This window comes from Helobdella robusta (genome assembly GCF_000326865.2).
Source record: "Helobdella robusta unplaced genomic scaffold HELROscaffold_20, whole genome shotgun sequence".
NCBI classification, from domain to species: Eukaryota; Metazoa; Annelida; class Clitellata; order Rhynchobdellida; family Glossiphoniidae; genus Helobdella; species Helobdella robusta.
In genome coordinates, this window is record NW_008704084.1 from 1,304,727 (window position 1) to 1,326,749 (window position 22,023).

Below are 22,023 nucleotides of genomic sequence, written 5' to 3' on the forward strand. Positions count from 1 at the left end.
TTGTCACTTATTTAATTATTTCAAAAAAAACAGAGTTAATTTGGGTTATTCGAATTCATTATTACTACGATAATGTCTTTCAAATTGATGTTTCTTTTTCCAAAATTTTACATGTTACTCTAATAATAGTTACTTTACAGAATTATATATATAATTCCTTTTATATTGAATGAATTTTCAATATGACCATTAGTTTACAAAGAAATTGAACAGTTTGTCCTATTACATTCAAATTTCGCCAAAAATGGATCATTATTTTACAAGGTTTCTTGCTGTTGAAGATTTTCTGAAAAAAATTAACATTTTAGGGATATCATAGTAAAAAATGATGTTAGAAGCATATTCAGTATAATCAAAGATCTTTAGTAATATAAGAATTGAACTTATTATTACATTGTTCCAAGAATGATTTCTTTTTACTCAAAACTAGCGATTACCAAATTTTAAAATTAACTTACGTGTGCATTTTGTCTTCCAATCATCCAAAACAGGTGGTATCGTAATCTTGTTTTAATCCAGATTTTTAAAAAATATTCTTAAAAGATTTTTTAATATATTGCAGATCTTATGTCTTTCAAGCGTTTATAAAGATAAAAGCGTATCGTGTTAAGATTGAAATGCGTGTCCCTTTTTCTTTTGACATTACAAAAAAAATTAACACATAGTCTCCAACATTTTTCAAACAATGATTTTGAAAAAAAACTTTTTTTGTTGGTTTGTTTCTTCGTTTGTTTGTTTGGTTGTTTGTCTGTCTGTCTGTCTGTCCGTTTGTATGGTTGTTTGTATGGTTGTTTGTCTGTTAAGCCCTCGCTTGTCGCCTACCTCCTTCATTCAATTACAATTTCATCCAATAACATTTCATTTAATTACGTTTTTGTTTGCAAATGCAATAATATTTACTTGATTTACTTGCTTGTCTTTCATACGTAAACACACACAAACATACGCACACACACATACAGAGAAAGAGAGAGACATATGTATCATGCACACACATAAATATGTAATCACACACGCGCGCGCGCGCACACACACACATAATTATACAATTACAGACACACAATGGCAAACATAAATATAAAATCACTCATACACACGCACACATGAATATACAATCGCACACACACACAAAATTTTTAATCACACACACTCATATATGCACATGCACACATAAATATACAATTCAGCTTGAATCTATTCTTCTATCTACATGGCTCATTCCAATGTAACGATATTGTATGAAGTTAATAAATATTTGTTTGTATTAAATGTTTATTTTTAAGGAAACAGTTGAAATGAAGTTATATATTTATGTATTATACATGTATACGTACCCTATATAGTTTTACGAAATGGTGAAATGCTGTATTGGTAAGGTATTGGTATCGGAGTCGTCATTGGATACAAAACCAGAAACTCTTCCTTCATGTCTCTCAGCCCATTATGATGTGCGGTGTGCGTGCCCTGTATGTTTGTAGGTAGGTGAATCCAGAACATCCTCTTAGACGACGCTTTCAGACCAGAATATACATTTGATTATTTTACGTTGAATAAATTCGCAAAGTCTTTTTAAGCGATTCCAACATTATTGAAACAGTGTGACACCGAAGCATACAATGAATATTTTAAAAAATTTCCTTTTTTGAATAGGTTAACACACAAATTTCAAAATTGAAAATCATCTACCATTTATGACAACAGACACCAGAAAAAAAATATGTTTTCATTCTTCAGATCTCCAGATAGATGCAGATGAAAAAGTTTGTGCTCTTTAAAATAAACCCCTTCCAGAAATTTTGTGGTAAGAACATCTGTGAAGAAATGGACCACTTTTTTTTTAAACTACTATCACAACATCAGACACAACGTGCCAAACAGCAAACATGCAACAATGATACATTTTTAACGTCTTTGGAAGAAATTCAAATGCAAAACTAATCGGGTTAATGGTTTTGTAGAGATGTTCGTCACATTTTTACCTCCTGACATTTGGCTTGGAAATGTTTTCGTACATTTACGAAATCTTAATACACATTGCATGGCAATACAATGCGTCCCATGAGTTGTTACTTCAATTATTTTTGTTTGTTGCAAGCCTTTGTGTGCCATCAAAGTTTTATTTTGGAAATTGTAAAAATATTTTTTGTAGTAATTCTTACCTCAGTAAAATGAGTCCAAAGTTTAATTTTTCATATGTTGTAAAAGATTGTAAAAATCGTACTTGCACCTATATAAGTGATGCAAGTTACAGCCGATGGGCACTTCTCACTAACTACTGATAGAATATTCATGAAGCATTTTTAACTATGGAGAATTCAGGATTTGATTTGAATGAGTGGGTGAAACGTAACGTTACAGAGTACATCCAACATTTCAGAGTGAAAGAACGAAATTTGACTAAAGACATTTACAGGAGCACTCTAAAAAACTATAATATTAAGCATGGATTGTCTGACGAGGACGTTGAAGAGGTATCAGACTTTCTCATGTCGTACGGAGCTGATCACGAAGATGGAAACTGGGTCTCCAGATTCCGCCTCCTATCGATTGCCAGTGTATACAAACTTCTGAAAGACATGCAGGATGCCTACTTCTTAAAAGCTGCAACAGTCACTTCAATTGAACCTGAAACATTCAGCATTAGAGTTAATGATGTCCATATTGATGCGAAAATCATTCATACGGATACTTTTTATAACACACAGGTTGAAAACAGAATATACAAAGTCCCGTGTTGGAAAGAAAAGCTGTTTTACGATGATTGTCCAGTGTGTCTGGATCCTTTTTTGGAAGGAACTTTCTTGATGGAATTCCAATGCGGACACGCCTTCCATATTGGCTGTGCGAGGAAGTGCATGGCAGAGAAAAGCGCTTGTCCTTTCTGCCGCACTACAATATCCTCCACTGTTCTAATTAATTTAAAAACCGAAGTAACGGAGGAGTCCTTTGGTAAACTGGTACAAGCTCGTTTGTCGACTCAACGCCTCATTATTTAATATACTATTAAATTTTCTTTATCCAATATTTTACAGGTTACTTTTACAAATAAAAACGGAATTATATGTATAATTCATTGTATTATTATTTATTACATTAATGAATGAAACTGAACAATAAAAATGGGATATTTAAAAATACAAGCATTTGATGTCTTCAATAATCGTAAATTCTATTGTATATAAACATTTTCATTAGGCATGTTATAATGGAGACAAATGTTACTCCAAAACTTTAGACATCACTGTAAACCATCACAACACTCAACAAGATGAAAATTTCAACATGGTTGTTGGTGTTTAGGTTGTTGTTATTTGTTTTCATCAAGCTATACTCAGCATTACTCTGTGAAATAGATATTGCGGTTTATCCGACTTGCCAGTCAACTTGTGTTTGCATTTGGGCTGAAGTATATCTTGAAACATTAATTTCAAAAGTTGAACGTTCTAATCATTTGAAGTGATATAGTTGTTAATATTCTATTCATGCATGCAAGCAACAAATTAACATTTTTTTAGATTTATTAAATATTTATTTTTAAAATGACAAAATATAATCGACCACTGTTAAAAACCAATTATCTCAAGACGTGGAGGACTGAAAACTGCACACACCCACACACACACACACACACACACACACACACTCCACACACATCACACCACACACACACACACACATATACATACCGCTGTGTATAATGAGACAACACAACGACTGCCTTCAACAAACATAATTGGCCGGTCTAAGTCCACTTCAGAACGAACTGACACCTGCTTTCTTCAATTTTGTAAATGAAAACTATAGTTTATTGTGATTTTTAAAATACTACATCTTTAGATTTGTATACATAAAGAAATGTTTTTTTACCAATAAATTATAAATGATTGCCTTTTAATACACTGAGGATTAGCAATTATGTGTTGGCTTGATTGAAACTACTCAATTTTATTCAACAAGTTCATAGAAACAGAAAAAAAATGTTGTCACTTATTCTTTAAAATTATATTCTAGCATCAACATTTTCATAATTTCCATTCGCATTTAAACGTTCAAATATGTACTTGCAAAAATGTTGCTAGTTATTTTTTGTTAATATTTATTTCATGTATTTTTTCAAAACATTGGCCCATATTTTTTGGTACATTGATGCTAAATGGTGAAGCCTCAAAATGTCTTGCAGACAGAAGCACATATTTTCAAAAAATACTTTTCAAAATAACAAAATGACGAATTAACTCGACATTAGAAGTTCAAAACAATTTTTGCAGCAGCAGCACCCACGCCAACCTGTCGGCATGCATCATCATCTCAAATGTTCATCCTTGACTTACTGGGAAAAAATATTATTGTTTATTTTTAATTATGTGAAAATCTTTCTTCAACATTACAGAAGTTAAGTTAATAAAAAACAACAAAAGTTTATAATATAGAAAAGACACACCATTATTTTTCAATGTGTTCGTTTCGTGCTGGCACTGTAAACTTCGTGGCGTTGAAAATCGACATTGCTTAAAAGAGGAAGACAGTATGAAAGGAAGATGATTAATGACAGTGGGGCCCATGCGTTCGTTTGATACGCAATGTACAAATATATCGTACAGAAAAACTCTATAGATGTATAGTACACATGTCCTGCACAGATGTATCGTACTCATGAACTGTACAAATACACAGTACATTTTGTTGTACATGCTAACATTTTCTACATCCTCGCTATGCAAGCGAGAACATTGATACCTTCATAATTTTGAAAATGAAAGATGAATGTACTGCGTGAGTGCTGGATAAAAAAGTAAAATATTCTAGATAATTTGTAATAATGATTTAAACATTAATTATCTTAGTAAGACAAGTTCATAACACGCCAGCCAACCAATGATATTCTTACACTCAAGTCACTCAGCTGCAAATTCTTAAGCAAATGCATGCGAGCACAAACGGTCTAAGTAAATATTGGCTTTGCAATTACTCCGCTATACAATTCAGTCCGTCTTGCAGTCCAGTGGAGGAGCATCTGCTGTGTGCTCACACGCGTGCAAACAACTTAATCTATTGCTTCCGCAGGTTTACGATTGATTGCATATTTGCTCAAGTGGGGTTCGAACTTGTTTGTGCGGTGTCCTCCGCGATATGTTTGCTCAGTATAATTTACACGTGTGTGTGTGTGCGCGCGCGCATGTGTGTGCGTGTAGTGTTTTTACAGTTTTATAATGGAAGTGTAGTGTGTTTGTTCTTGCACGCTAATTATGTCCAATGTACAACTCTATTTTCTCCAATCAACATTACCTCAAGTTATGGAAGACGTCCGACTTGATCACATCCGCATCTTCTACCTGCCCTTGCTTCTGCACTATTTGCAGTATGAATGATGGAAATAGATTGGATAGCTGAATGCATTCATATATTAATTGAGGCAATTATTTCCTAACGATAAATTGTGCTCCGTGCGCTCCGATGCTGCAACCCGTATACTAATTAGAACTAAAGCTCTCTATTGGCGTTATACAACAGACATGGGATGCATAATTTATTGATTCGATAAGGAGGAAATGAAAGTTCCAATTAAAGCATCTATCCATTCGTGTGTGCAATGCTAATCCAGGTCGACATTCTTCTGCATTTTGTATAAGTTCGCTTCTATAATTGCATGTTTGTATGTTTTTGTGTGTGTGTGTTTGTTTCTGTGTGATTTTATAGTTTCATAATTGGAATTTTGTGTATTTGTTTGTTCACGTTACTGCCTGCTAACTCAGATGAGTTACAACGATACGTACGTAATTGCCGTGGGACTTGCAGTGAGTTGGCGTGGCTGGAAATGTGCGGCGGTGCTAGAGTTTGCAGCCTGAAAAACACACATTGACATTTTTTCACTGTCACACATTTTATCGATTCCTTGTGTAAATGATTTTAAAAACAAAAATTGCAAAAAAATTCATAGTGAGTGATACAGCCAAACTCCACCCCTTTGCTTAGCTAAGCCCTTTTGTAATAGAAGGTTAAGTGTCATCAATGTTTGTAGCATTTTTGTCGAAAAGCAAAATGACGCTGTTAGAAGTTTTTGTTATGTTAACGAATAAGACCGACCTAGGCGCAAATGGAGTTGCACGTTGTATGTTTCAATATTCTGCGAGTGCCATCATCGCCGTAACTTTGGTTCGAATGTTTGATATCTGTATCATCGTTGCCACAACAAAGAAAGAATACAGTTTACTACGGTGGTTGATTTTGAAGGAAACAAGTATAAGCTGGTTTGACACGTTCCTTGTATGGTTTCGTTTTTTTCGACTTCATTGTTTTCATTTTTCAAAATAATCTGCCAGAGTTTTGATAGCAGGTTTCAAATGTTGTTCTCATATTTTTAAAATGCCACATTTTAAATATTTATTTTCACATATGCTGAATGTAACTGTTTTTTAAATGTAGCAACATCAATACTTATTTATTTGCATTTGTCGTTATGAAAATGAGATGATGATTCGTCATCATCGTCTGTCATCACTCGCGCACATTACATTTTACATTCTACATTTACTAGGTAGAACCACTTGAAAACGTTTTATTCAAATGCTGCGATCAATACTTCCACTCCATCGACATTGTATTTCAATTTAGGCCTTGCTAGACCCTCAAACAAAAAGAGAATATTCGTTGAATAAATTTTATTTTGAACTATTTAACTCCATTTAAAACTTACATACCAGGTTTTAAACCATAACCACAAAAACACCGAAACACACTATTAAATGATTTACACAACGTATGTGTCAATAAGTTACAAATTTTACACAATGTTATAAATAATTTTATTTTATAGGGATACATATCGCAAATTTCAGACACATTTACACACATATGTCAGCAAGCCAAACAAGTTCTTTATTGATTCCACCTCATTCATCCACCTCCAAAAGCATTCGAAACATTTCCGACTTCCAAAATTCCTCATTAAACATTAAACCAAAATAACATCTTTCCTCTGTCTGACTTACATAAACGCCACGTGTATATACATTTGTTGAAGTAGTCAGCTTTGAAATAGTCAGTTTCATTCAATTCAATCTGAATTCTCTTGAGTTGTAGAGAAAACATTTTCAATCGCCAGTTTCGATAAGTGCCGCCCAGCTTGAATGAAGCCCATCGAGACCATTAAGTGCAGACTGACTGAATAATGAATACAAACTGCCTTTCATGTACAATTGCTATTTGTTTTGTATTATTCCGATGGATTTTCAACATGTTGCTTATACTTTTATTTTCAATTTGTCGCAATTTAATATTTATTAATGCGTTTCTTTCACAATTTTCTCATTAGCATTTGTTTAAATATATTATGTTGTCCGGATATTAATTTGCATGTTCTTACATTAATTATAGTTCTGTTGGTTGTAACTGGCGTTTTAAATCGTTTTACGCTCACAATGGCATCATTGCTGATGGATGATTGATTAGAAAAAACCGGACCAAACGTGACATTAGATTTATACGCATAAAAGAATGGAATTATTTACTGAATGAATGAATAGACGTATCAAAGTATTATGAAAGTATCATAAAAAAATTCTCCACCTATCGTAATTTATAATCAAAGCACATTGATCACTTACTGGCTTTGAACGATGCAGGTGAAAGAGGCGGACGCATGTTTGGTCTTGGCCAACAAATACTGCGAGGACCCTGACGCCGAAGACGCTGCCAACATAATGAGGGTCATCTCCATCAAGAACTACGACGACGACACCAAGGTCATCATCCAGCTGCTTCAATACCACAACAAGGTCGTCTCTTTCATTTCTTGCTTACATGCTTTTCCATTGAACTTCTTTTCTTGCAGCGTTTCTCAAGGTTGCAGTAACTTGGTTTCGGCATTTAAAATTTGTCCGTTGGTTATCAACCGACATTCTTTTAAAGTATTTTTAATTTATGTTTACAATAACATTTTTTATACACTAACTACGACCTTCTTGCCAAGCGCATAATCTTCCTCTGAAAAGCTACAACTTGAAGTACGAACCAGATGCATTGTCTGCATTGCAGGCTTATCTGTTGAACATTCCAAGTTGGGACTGGAAGAGAGGGGACGACGCTGTCTGCCTGGCGGAACTGAAGCTTGGTTTCATCGCGCAGAGCTGTCTGGCTCCGGGCTTCTCAACACTCATGGCTAATTTATTCACCATGAGATCTTATAAAATTGTTAGTCTGTTGTTAATTCTTGTGGTGGTCTTTTTTTAGCATAGTAATTTTGATATACGTAGTTTGTAATGTTGTTGGTGAAATTTGAGGGTTCATGGCGAACGTGTTACAAACTTTTTAACAATTTATGAAAATGTAATTCTGTTTTAACTGTTTTTATATCACAACCACGAACCTCGTAACACCCCTTCAACAGTCCCTGACAACCCCGCAATGGCAGAACGATTACATGCGAGGGACGGGCATGGAGATGTACACGGAAAGTTTATCTGCTGATTTCAACGGGTTGTCTTTTCCAGAGGCCGCCCAGTAAGTTTCGACTGGCAAATATTTGAAAGTTGTTGAATCCATGCACGAAATTATTATTCATTCAAATATGACTTTTCATAGTGTAAGAACTAATTAAAATTCTCATACTTGGATTGTTTGAGATAGCTAAAATAGTTAAAAAAAACCTTCAAATTGTTAGTGTGTATTAGAAATTTGTATTTTATATAATCAATCCAGAAGCTGATTCATTCTATCAATCAATCAATCAAATTATGATAGGCTGGTTGTAAAGATTATCTGTACCAGATTGATGTAACATTCAAGTTGACACGTGATATATATGACAAATATTATATAAGAAGAAACTTGTTTTTACATTTCTTCTCTCTCTTTCCTCTCTCTTCCTTTCTTTTTCTCTTCATTTCTCTATCCCCCTCTCTTTCTCTCCCTTTCTCTCCCTTTCTCTCTTTCTTTCTCTCTCTCTCGACATATTGTTTCCTGCATTACAATTTATTTTTCTATGCTGGAATAATACACAGTCGCAACATGCGGTTATCCAGGAGTGAATGAAGCAAGTGCCAAAAAAAAGATTTTGAGAAGCGAATTTTTTTTCAAAAGTCGCACTAGCACTAGGAGTGCGCCGAAAAATTGGATGCAACAGTATCGAACGTGGTAATGTGAGAAAAATATTAAAAAAAACGAAAAATCAAACGCAAAATAAAATAAAATGAACCCTAACTGAACACCTAAAATTGCAAAAGTTATTTCGAATGAAAAGCGATAAAAGCAGCTGATTTTTAGTCCTGCCTGCATAAATATCATTACATCTTCTGTGTAACATTCTCTTCAAAGATTACAATTTAATGAGATTCTGATTGATTTCATCTTCTGAACGAACGAAGGGAATGAAATGAGTGTGGAAAGAATAATATTAATATTAGTTTCAAATTGATTATAAATTTTTATTTTGACTTGAAAATGCATTAAAACTACAACCTTGGCAATGATTCTAATTTACTAAGCATCTCTCCACCACTTTTGAAATGATGAAAGTGACATGTCCTTGTGTTTAATAATCATTCTTCATCCTACGTTCATGAATTTTCGTCTAACTTTTAAAAGTTCTCATATCGATATTGCATACATGTGAATAGAGTCAATTCACATGTAGTTAACTGATGTTTCTATTTACAATCTGATGAATATTGTTAAGGCATCTATTTGTTTTAATGAAATTTTTTAAATGTACAAAACGAGTTTGTCATAGTGTTTGTGGTTATATGGTCCGCGATATGTGTGACATTTTTATTTATTATTAGACTTATTATTTGTATTTAAATTAATATAGCGCTTGTTTACCTTGCTGAACTTTAATTTTCAATTCGAATATCTGTTAAAAATAATGATTTTGAAAAATGCGTTCAAATTTTAACAATTTGTAAAAAAAATTCTATTAATAGAAGTTTTTTAATAACTTGCTTGACATCCCAGGTTGTGCTTCACAAAATTGAAACTGCTGTTGATCGCCATCGAGAGCAAGTCAGACTGTGGCAAGGAGAGCTGTCTGTCCATCAACCCTGGCCCTGAAGTGGTCATCGACTGCAGCACACAGGGGTTCTTCATTGCTGAGTCGGCTGACGACGTCAAGAGGTGCGTCCATGCTCCAAATGGGATGAACTGGAATGAAATGGGGCCAACCATTATGTCGTGATTGTATATGATTGTATGATGGATTTATGATTGTGTATGATTTTATATGATGCATGTTGTAAATTTCCAATAAAACTTGATAGGATATTAAATTTTTGATGGATGAAAATGAAATTTTGATGCACTGTTGTATTGAAGATAATGCGAAATTGATTTTTCTCATCTAGCCATGCAGTTGCATCAATCAAAATTTTGCTTTAAAAATGACACCCCATAAAGTCGATGCAAATGATATTAACAGCCTACCAAGGCAAGTGCGACATGAACGAATTTTTATTCTTGCTTTCCAAAATGCAGAGCCTTTTATTACTGCAAGATGTGCCATGGCTCTGTCACTGATATCAAACTTATTAAGAAGTGCCGATGCAAAGGAAGTGAGTATTCCTCTCTCTCTCTTTCTCTCTTCTCTCTCTCTTTTCCCCTCTCCGTTCTCATCCGTCTTTTTTTTCTTCTTATCTTTCCATCTGATTGTTATTGGATTTTGATGTTGAAATTTTTATAAAACGTGCATTCACTATCTGGTTGTTTATATCCATTATAGGTTATCCAATATTTATTATTTATTGATTAAATCCATGTTATTATATAGATGACTGAATTCATAGTTTGAAACGAATTTGTTCTTATGTTTACTTCGTGCAATATCGCCCATTAAAAATTGAACTGTCAAAATGTTGCGACTCTAGTTCCATTATAATTAATAATGGGATAATTTCAAAGACACTTTTTAGTTAGTCAATAATTCTGCATATTACTCTTCCATAATAATCAATTATTTTTCGCTATCAAATTCAACCTCATCCCATCAATTCTCTTTCCGAAACGTGCACAGCTGCCGGCAAAAAATTGACACTAATCCACAACAAAGAGAGTTTCTTCTGGAGGGACAACAGAGGTCTGCAAGCATTCATATCATTGTTCTATGACACCATCAATGTTTCATGTCGTTATCAATTTTACATGACGTCATCAATGTTTCATGACGTCATCAATGTTTCATGACGTCATCAATTTTACATGACGTCATCAATGTTTCGTGACGTCATCAACTCCATCACCCTTACGTCAGATGACGTTCAATCGCTCATTTGTATGTGAATCTTATTTAAATTAACGTGAAAGCTGTCGAAACATCCTAATAACTGAGAAATAATTTTTCAGTGCTTTTAATTATGGTAACACGTTTTTGTATTTTTATACCAGTATTTTTGCTTTCATCATTATCATCATCGTCATCGTCGTCGTCATCATTATAAACATCATTATCGTCTTCATCATCGACATATCATTATTTATTTAATAACTAATTAATTTATTAATTAACTCATTATTTTTAATCAGTCTTTAAATTGTTCTCCATATATGATAATTTTTAACTAAGTATTTTTTTATAACATTGTCTTGCATGTTGTAAAAGGTTCTTCGTCTGTCAGATTGTGATTTTTTCAAAGAAGAATAACAACAACTCATGGCAATAACATCAACAACAACTCAATGACAATAACATTATAACAATAACATTAACAACAACTCAATGACAATAACATCAACAACAACTCAATGACAACAACAACATCAACAACAACTCAGTGACAATAACATCAACAACTCAATAAAAATAACATCATAGCAACAACATCAACAACGATTCAGTGACAACAACATCATAACAACAACATCATAACAATAACATCAACAACGACTCAATGACAACAACTCAGTAACAAGAGCAAGTAACAACCACAATGATGACCATGCAACACAGGTAGCATTCCTTTTCAAAGACTCGGCACGAAGTCACCGACATCTGGTAGAAGGCAGAGTAGAATCGGATCATTATCACAACTGTTCGTTGTTATTATTGTTGTTGTTATTGTTGTTGTTGTTTTTTAGTGTTTTTGATGTTTTTGCTGTCTATACCGTTGGGGTTTTTTTGCTTATAGTTATAACTTTTGTGGTTTTTTCACTTTGACGTTTTGTGGTAACTTATGTTGTTGTTTTGTTGTTGTTGTTATTTTGATGTTTGGCTAATGTTGTTGTTGCTATTGTGGTTGTTTTTCTATTTTTTTGTTTTTAATGTTGTTTGGCTTTTGTTGTTGTAATTGTTTTTGTTTTGTTGTTGCAGTTGTTTGTTTGTTGTTGTTGTTAATGTGTGGCTGATGTCGTTGTTGCTGTTGTTACAGTTGTGTGGTTGATGTTGTTGTTTATGTGTTCGTTCCGTTTTTTATTGTTTTCTGTTCAGGTTGACGTATGCGTTGTTGTTAGTGTTATAGTTGATGATACCTCACTCACGGTCGGTAGCAACTTTTGACGTGTTGTTGCAAGGATGCATTTCGTTTTCTCTGTGCTCGCCTCTTTTTTTCACGCTGTTTGATTTATTGTTGCAAAAATTGTTGACGTAAATGTATGCATCCTTATTCATTCTGCTAACCAACCGACCAACCAACCGATCAGCCGACCAATCAATTAACCAGCCAACCAACCAACTAACCGACCAACCAACAAATCAACGAACTGATCAACAAACCAACCAACCAATCAACCAACCGACCAATTTTGTGTTTTATCTTATTTAAGTCCGCTGTAACTAAACATGCCAGCCAACAAACATCTCACGTGTTTGTGGAAAGAAGAACAATCTTCAAATAAAACATACTTACATGTGCTAATGCACGCATTTCAACGGTACCACATAAAACTTCATTGCCTTCTTTGCCATCTGGTAGGAGTTCTGTATGAAAATACGGTTGCTGGGATAATGTTGAAAGTCTTCTTAATTATGAATGAAGACGTTTTTATTTCATTTCGTTTGTGTTTGTTGTGAAAATTGAAAATGTTAAATATATTTTGTTTGCAATTTGTATTGTGTTTGCTGTTAAGTTCATTCGAATGCATATGAATGCATGTATTAAAGTTTGTCTCACAATGAATTATTCACATCGTTGAATAGGATTTTTGTGAAAATTTGAAAAAATTCAGGTACCTATATTAAATACAGGGTTTTATATTAAAAAAAACTGAAGTATTTCGTATTTTTCAACAGTTAGAAAGATTTAAGTAGTAAAACTTATTTGTATAAATTCATTAACATACAACAAAATAAACCCTCCAAATTTCACACACACCCCAACTTGGCAGTCCGTCCATAAACGCGCCCAATAAGAACCTGTACCCGATGATGGCAGGCCCTCACCCCTCCCATCTGAACAACGTCAGGGCCAACAACATATGCACCACGGATAATAATGTCATGTTAGTGCAAGTTGTTTCTACTTCTAACAAACTATTTATGAAATACATTCTGAAAGATGTAGACCTAACTTATACATTGAATTTTTATGAATGAAATTAAATATCATCCAAAATGAGAGTATTACAAAGTTTTAAAGCTGACAAATGAGAATTAAAATAGTGACTATTAATTTCTCATTGACATTTCTTCAGCAGAAGTTTGACAATGCCCTCCTCGTCACTACCCCCACCACTGATACCCAACATGAAGCACTCCAACAGCACCCACATGACGTCAGCGTTCCAGGACACCCCCACCACATCCACTGCCACCTTCATGTCGACGGCCACCTCGACGAGCATGAGCCATCCAGGCATGCTGATGAGTCATCAGGTGGGCGGAGCTTACGTCAACGTGACAACTCCTGAGTTCGATTCCACCGGAATGTTTCACTGGTGTCCCGCGCAATCCATCGCTTCCTGCATCATTGTCAGTGCTTCTGAGAACGTTTCTTAATTTTCATAAGTTGTTTCATGCTCCAGTTATCGCAACAGACATGCAGTGTATTGATACAATTGCGTAATATTACTCTTTGTGGGATGTCATATGTGCATTGCAACCCTGCAACATATATCTTGTAGCACGTACCCTGCAACATATATCTTGTAAATATTCTCCAAAATATTTACGTCTGCTTAGTTGAAGCTGCTTGCTCTGGACGATCAGCCCGTGAATTGAAATCACAATTGTTGTCTGAACTTTCAACTTTTTACCTTTTTGAATGATTGGCTTTTACGTCTCATTCAACTTTAAATTTTGATCAAGACCTTAGCATATCACGCGCGCAAACAATGTTACGAATGAAATGAAGGTCTTCGAATATATCAAGAAAACAAAATATGAATATTCTAGATGTGATCATGTGAACATAAAAACTGTTTCGTTTGAACGCCACTCAGGACCGAGAACAAGCAGCGGTAACAATTTTGAGTTCCCACGTTGTCGTCTGCCTCTTCGCATCGGCCACCTCTCCCCTGATTGGCCTGCGCAACCTCATCATGCCCCTGAGGGCCAGCAACTTCAAGTACGACGAGCTGAAGCACGTGGTGATTGTTGGGGACAAGGAGTATATTAGGAAGGAGTGGAAGAGTCTTCAAAACTTCCCCAAGATACTCATTCTTGACGTTGGTGCAATAGCTTCGAGTTATTCATACATTCAACATTTACAAAGGTCTCAATGTTCAAATTAACTAATCCTATTTTGACAGAGTTTTTTTTATAACAATAGTTACAAACCAGAGAGCGTTAATCTAAAAATATTTCTTTAGAATAAGTTCGAAAATTACAAAATTTATTTTTTGTTCAAAAAATTATACGATTATTAATACTTCAAGTTTATTAAAAAATGACCTCTTAATTTCGCAGGGCACTCCGTTGAACAGAGCTTCGCTGAGAGCGGTCAACATCAACTTGTGTGACATGTGCGTCATTCTGTCGGCCAGTTCGAAGTCGAACGTTGACGACGGCAGTCTCGTGGACAAGGAAGCTATCCTCTGCTCCCTGAACATTAAGGCCATGTCCTTCGACGATGCGTTTGGTCTCCTACAGCAAGCCATCTATCAGGCGTTCGATGGTTAGTGCGGCGTTTGAAGTTCACTCAGCTTAATTGGATGGCCATCATAAAACTTATTAAATAATTAATAATATTAAATGATAAGAATTGGAGTTTCGTTTTTAAACATGCTCGTCGTATTTCTTGGTTCATTGTTTTGGTTCTTTCATGCAAAATTTAGTTGTTTTAATATTGAAAAACGCACTTTATATAATTATTGTAGATAAGATGTTAATGGAATTTTCTTACATGAACATTTTCAAGATCTCCACCAAAATTGTGTGTATGGATATTAAAATAGTTATAAAGAAAATGTGCTATAAAATTTAGTTAATTATTTTCTATCTAGCAACTTTATCATCATCGTCGTCGTCATCGTCATCGTCATTATCATCATATGGAAATAATTTTATATCATGTTGAAGTTTATTTAAATTTACTGCAAATATATGTTCGTTTTACCCTTCGTCTAACAGCAAGAAATAATAAAAGCGATCAACTCATGCAAACCTATTTAAATTTGAATTTGTTTTTTCATTTAAATTTGAAATTATTTATTTAAATTCAAATTTATTTATTTTAATTTGTATTTTTTATTTAAATTTATTTATTTAAATATAAATTTTATTTCCAGGATCGAAACAGACTGTAGGTAATGACGAAGAATTATTTTTTCAACCGTTATAACTTCTATGTTGTTAATTTCCCACGCTACATCTGTCTCACTGAACAATAAAGAATTATAGTTACTTTGCTAAATTTTTCAGCTCAAGCAAACATCTCATAACATCATTGTTTCATAGCTTCTATATTTTTGTTTATTCATTGTTTAGATTCAGAGACATTAAAAAACGTTATCTTACAGATAGAGTTTAGTAGTTTTCGACTTTTGTAACTTTAATTTCAAATGTTGATGTGTTCTCTGAAACTCTCTTAAAAAGTACACTGCAACATTTCCACGCAGCTTTTTTGCCTTCCAACCAACCTGGAGACCACGAAAGGAAAGTTGTGCACGGAACAAGCATCCCCATGATTACAGAACTGGGTTGGAGGATTTAAAAATTTTTCATCTTCACACAACAAATTGAATTTGTGATCTGATAATGTTTTGTCACTCTTTGTGTGAAAATATTGAATGTGACATGAAATATTCAAATATGTTGACGTTGACAATTCGATTGAGGCAGGCAACGATGCAAACGTGCAGTTTTTGGACCAGGACGACGATGACGACCCCGACACCGAACTTTACATGACGCAGCCCTTTGCGTGTGGCACTGCCTTTGCCGTCAGTGTTCTCGATTCTCTGATGAGCACGGTGAGTGTTCATTGTCTTCAAAAATTTTCATCGATCGCAGTTCAGTTTTTCTAATTTAATTCAACATTTTCATGCTATTTAAAGAAGAAACATCGATATTGTTTTAAAGACCTGGGCCGAATTTACACTAAATATGAAATACGAATTCAAACGAGAATATTTTTTAATTTTAATCATGATGAAATAATTGTCTCATACAACGTTGCAAACATTTGAGCAGACCTACTTCAACGACAACGCCCTGACCTTGATAAGAACGTTGATAACTGGAGGAGCTACTCCAGAACTAGAGCAGATCCTGGCAGAGGGTGTGGGCATGAGACCTGGATACCCTCATGAGAACATGCAGTCCATGAGAAGCAGGTGTCGTGTCGCTCAGATGGCTGTCTATCAAAGTCCACTCAATCGAATACCTGTTAGTTGACCTGCTCTGAAAGGGTACAATGTAAAATTATTGCGTCATATATAATACGTACGATATTCCATACAATGATCATTAAAACAAATGAAACAACTCTTTTTACATTCCTGTAGAATGGATGATTAAAAGCGAACAAAACTTCCACACAGGAACTGACGACATACGGCGACTTGTTCGTCTTTGCACTTCAAACATACAACATCCTCATCATCGGATTGTACAGATTGAAAGAATTTAACCAGCCACAACATCAACAGCAGCCACCGCCACAACAACAACCACCACTACCACAAGTAACCACGCAGCCACCAGCGTCATCATCATCACCTGATTCGTCCGTTAACGTCGACATACCGCTCGATAACACGACTTGCGCCCACAGGTTCGTCATCACCAACCCGCCTGACGACCTACTCATGGTCCCCACAGATAAGGTTGGTTCCAACGTCCAAATACATTACTTTTATTTCTAAAAATAGCTCTATTTTTTGGTTCATTTATTTTTAAATTTTTAAATTTAATATTTTTAAATTCTGATATTTGCAAAAGATTTTTCATTCTTTCCAATTCAAACATCTGACAGAGCTCTATTTTTTTGGTTCATTTATTTTTAAATTTAATATTTTTAAGTTCTGATATCTACAAAAGATTTTTCATTCTTTCCAATTTAAATTTTTAAATTTAATATTTTTAAGTTCTGATATCTACAAAAGATTTTTCATTCTTTCCAATTCAAACATCTGACAGGTCTTCTGCTTCAGGCCGTATGAGCTGATTGAAAGACGGCATCCAAAGTCGACAAAAAAACACCAACAGACTAATAACAAATGAATGAACATTCATACAAAATAACGAAAGTATTATTAAGAACATTGCTTACATGCAGTGTAACAAGGAAGAGTTTTCTACTCCGGCTGTTTAGATAACAGGCAAAAACACACGCACACACCTGCATAGGCACACACACATACACATACACATCCACACAGACACGCATATATACACACATTTACATAATAATATACACACACACTAACATACATACACACCTACATAAAAACACACATACACATACGTACACACACTCACTGGCAATCTGCTTATACGATCATTCACACCACAATAGCAAGCAGAGAGCAGTTAAAAAGAAAGAAAGAGTTGATGTGTGGGTGAAGTTGATTGTAAATAATAAATATGAAGGAACCCCGTCGTCGTTCAGTTATCTTTCCATCCTTTGTTATTCGGCATGCCTTATTTTTAGTTTTTTGTCTGCGTTGTGGATGACGTCATGATGGGGGTGGAATTAAATTTGAATTTTTTTTTAAATTATATGCAGTCATTTTTTGTCTCGTCAGTTTTTCAATCTTATTAATTCATCACAATTTTCAAACAGTTTGCTTCTTATTCATTTGATTACAAAAACATGCCACTGAACTTTCAACCTTTCGAATTTTCAAACACCAAAATTTGAAGAAATTATACAATATTATAGTTTTAATAAAAATTACATCAGTTAATAAAGAAAACCCAAAATAATGAAAACATAAATTATACTGGGTTGACATCTTTCTCACTTTCTTCATTTTACTTTCGCAACTATAAACCTTGTGAATGTGGTCACTGGACAATGTTTCAAATGGTATCAATTTTATCCACAGACCTGTGTACATGTGTACGTGCGAATGTCCTGCTTGTTAATAACCATCGACTCATTCATCTTCGCTCAACTGACTGTCCTTTCCATTAAAATTCAAGAAAGATTTCATCAACATGTTTCTAATTTTGAAATTTTTTAAAAATTGGTTTAAAAATGTTTGAAATGGAATAAAAAAACACCCAAACCCAGCATCTAATCCACATGCAACCAGAATTTTGTATGATGAATCATGGACGAGGTCAACAAAATCATCACCTCTCTGAAGTTTCAAACTTATGCTCACGAAAAATTCAGTTTTTTTTTTTCAAATATTTCCTTCCGGTTCTTATGGTTTCGTTAATTTTGCACTTGTACGTTTCATTCTTGCACATGCTATTTATTCCAGTTAATCTTAATTTGCGGTGAAATTATTATTGTTATTATTTTTATTATTGCATTGAAGTTATTGACAACTTTTTTAGTAGAATTTCTTTTTGCAACCATTCCGTGCCGTGAGGATTTTCATTGTTTTTTGAAGAGGTGTTTGGTCGTTGTTGCAGAACTCTGTTGATTTGAAATCGACAAAATGACATAATACATTAACGGCTGCATATGCATTAATTTTTTATTTTCGAGCCATCAGTAGAAACTGTCGGCCAGCAAGCTGTGTGGATCTGTGGATGTAGATATGTTTGGATGTATGGATGCTTGAATGTGTGGATGTAGATATGTGTGGATTTTTGGATGAGAGAGTGCATGGATGCGTGAGGAACTACATATCCCTGACTTGTTCATTTTGAGATTGTCTTGCTTTGCACTTTTGCTAACTCACCGCATTCTTATTTAACTTCTCTGAGAGTATGTTTTTAAGTGATGCATTTTATTATTAAAACTTATTTTATAAAATTTTAAGAAAAATCATTCCTAATCATATCATGACACGTTTATGAACCAATATAAGAGACGCGAGACGGACGTTTATTTTACTTACGTGCAGTATGTGGCGTTAATTCTTTGCGCTGTGCTGGCTAATTGAAATGAATAACTTTTTGTGTAATTAAAAAAAAGAATCAATTGTTGAGGTGCTATAATCTTCGTACGAACTAAATGAAGAAATACTCCCTGACCTATGTTTCCGCTATGCGTCAACGCTTTTTCATTGAGAATATTTTATATATGAGATTAAATTTTTACCTAGAAGAGATTTTTTTTCTTCATATATTTGTTATGTTTTCAAATTCAGCAGAGCAGTTTTCATGGATGTTTCATCTGTAGAACAGTGAAACGTTTTTGAAATCTTTAATCATGAATCCGACTCTAATCATAATGTGAGATTATGCTGATGTGAGGAAATGCGGCATTACTTATGTTGATGTAATTAAACGTAGTTTAGTGTTACAAGGAGTTGATGTTTTTTTTTATTGTCTTACGTAGTTAATGTAATGTAGTGTTATTGTAATCTCTGACTCATTAATCCGTGCAATGATACATTCCTAATCTTTTGTGAAACTTTCTGGTCATAAGTAATGTTTTATTAGTCTGCAGGCTGCATGTATCAATGTATCATGTTCTTTCAGTAATGTCCTGTTTCTTTGCTTTTGTAACGACACCTAGAAACTAACTTCTTCATACACACATACAATTTATACACTTTATACATACTTACTCTTTCAAACACATACACACACACATTGGCTCATACACACACACACACACACACACACACATACACACAAGCACACACACTGTATATATAAGTACACGCTCATATCAAATTGTTTTGTATCAATCATTTTTGGCATCATTGCGAACCACGCCAACTTACCCACCTACGTTATAAATTTATTTTGTTACATTTTAAGCAGAGTTTGTGGCGTAAAATATCTAATTTAATTTGAGACTCTTATTTTGCTCAATTTATTAATAATGTCTTGTTATGTTCCTCCAGTAATCCGTTCACTTTTCTGTCGGTAAATGTGTTGAATAGATGTATTATTTTAATGAACTTTATGAGCACAAGTGTAACCATGCGATGCTTCGGAGTTGTAGCTCTTCACAGTTAAGGTGAAATTTCACAAAGTATTTACAGAAAATTTGATTTTGAACATTTGCAGCCACTCAACAACAATACAATTTGACAAACTGCAAAATCCGAAAGTTTTGACAAATTGTTGAATGAAGCAAAAAATATGTCCTCACAGGTGCAAACTCCTCTCAAAAACTTTGGACAGCACCGCTAATTGTAATTGTAAGTAGCTCTACCAACAACCGACATGTGAATTAATTTTTATTTATTCAAACACTCATTTGACTCATTAAAAATGAGTTTGCAATGTAAATAAAATAATTATTCTCTTTCAAGTGTTGCATCATTCTGCCTATCTCAACAGTCGTAAATTATGTTTGGATTATTCTCTTTCTAAGCTTCCATTTTTAACTTTTATTTTATTATGCATATTTGAGTATTTATATTGGATTTGTTGTTAATAGAGCAAACCATCTAACTGTTAACTCATTAATTGAGGGCAATTTATTTTCAAGTGTTGCATCATTCTGCCTATCTCAACAGTCGTAAATTATGTTTGGATTATTCTCTTTCTAAGCTTCCATTTTTAACTTTTATTTTATTATGCATATTTGAGTATTTATATTGGATTTGTTGTTAATAGAGCAAACCATCTAACTGTTAACTGTCAAAGACACAGAGAACAGTTATTAAGATTAATATCAATTTGATGTGCAGCAATTGTTATCTAGAACCTCCTTAATTGAACTTGCATTTTTTGTGATTATCATTTAAATTATGATATGCTCGGTTTTATAAAACATGTACAATTTATTTTATTCATAATTTTTTGTCTGTAATAATTAATAAATCGATCGGTCATTACATTGCAATAATGATGAATGCCGCCTGAAGCTCATTCTACCTGATCAGTTTTTCACACTGTTGCTATTGACATGCATTTATTTATTCATTGTATCATTGTCTGTATATATATATGCCATTTAATAGGGCAAGGATGAAAACCTGTGTATTAGAACATATTGCGCAGAAATCAATGAAGAAACTCAAATAATAATAATAATAATAATCTGAATGTTTCTGTCACAATTCCGTCATTTTTTTGTGTTTTTGAATGAATTTTTGTTGCATCCTTCTCGAGAATGCATGCAGCTCCTTAATTTATTTTCCTCTTTCTTCCAAGCACAATAATAAACAGTATGTGAATTTCGTCCAAATATCTTCTTACATGTTATTGTGATGAATTTGTTTCAATTGAAAAAATTACTTTTAAAATTTTGTTTTGTTGATTGAATTAATCTTTTCAAAAATAATAAAGATGAAGGAAACCTTACACAAAAAAACGAGACAGAGGGACGGAATAGGACATGCATGCACAGCACACATCACACACATGCAGTGCAGTGCATTGTATAGAAAGAGCAGGTGCAATGATGTTGCAACGGCATTGAATTGTTTCAAGATATAAATTGATTTATATTTGTTTGTCTTCGCCTGCCTCGTTTTCAAATTATCAAATACATTCTTTAATCCATACGTTACGCTGCAACTATAATATTTATTGTCATGTAGATGATTACATCATACAGCGATGCTGAGTACATTTCA

General features: G+C 33.9%; 1 protein-coding gene across 1 annotated transcript in view; it reads left to right on the plus strand.

The window, feature by feature from the left end:
- HELRODRAFT_119046 (hypothetical protein) overlaps nucleotides 1–16,986 on the plus strand; it is a gene marked incomplete at both ends in the record, with an annotated part of 38,253 nt that extends 21,267 nt beyond the window's left edge. Inside the window, 13 exons of the mRNA XM_009017985.1 lie at nucleotides 7,623–7,775; nucleotides 8,035–8,190; nucleotides 8,387–8,499; nucleotides 9,952–10,110; nucleotides 10,468–10,544; nucleotides 11,936–12,017; nucleotides 13,615–13,891; nucleotides 14,362–14,586; nucleotides 14,828–15,035; nucleotides 15,979–16,059; nucleotides 16,202–16,332; nucleotides 16,553–16,747; nucleotides 16,903–16,986. Coding sequence (XP_009016233.1) covers nucleotides 7,623–7,775; nucleotides 8,035–8,190; nucleotides 8,387–8,499; nucleotides 9,952–10,110; nucleotides 10,468–10,544; nucleotides 11,936–12,017; nucleotides 13,615–13,891; nucleotides 14,362–14,586; nucleotides 14,828–15,035; nucleotides 15,979–16,059; nucleotides 16,202–16,332; nucleotides 16,553–16,747; nucleotides 16,903–16,986 — 1,941 coding nt within the window. The remainder of the gene's footprint in view (nucleotides 1–7,622; nucleotides 7,776–8,034; nucleotides 8,191–8,386; nucleotides 8,500–9,951; nucleotides 10,111–10,467; nucleotides 10,545–11,935; nucleotides 12,018–13,614; nucleotides 13,892–14,361; nucleotides 14,587–14,827; nucleotides 15,036–15,978; nucleotides 16,060–16,201; nucleotides 16,333–16,552; nucleotides 16,748–16,902) is intronic.
- Between the last annotated feature and the right edge of the window lie 5,037 nt (nucleotides 16,987–22,023).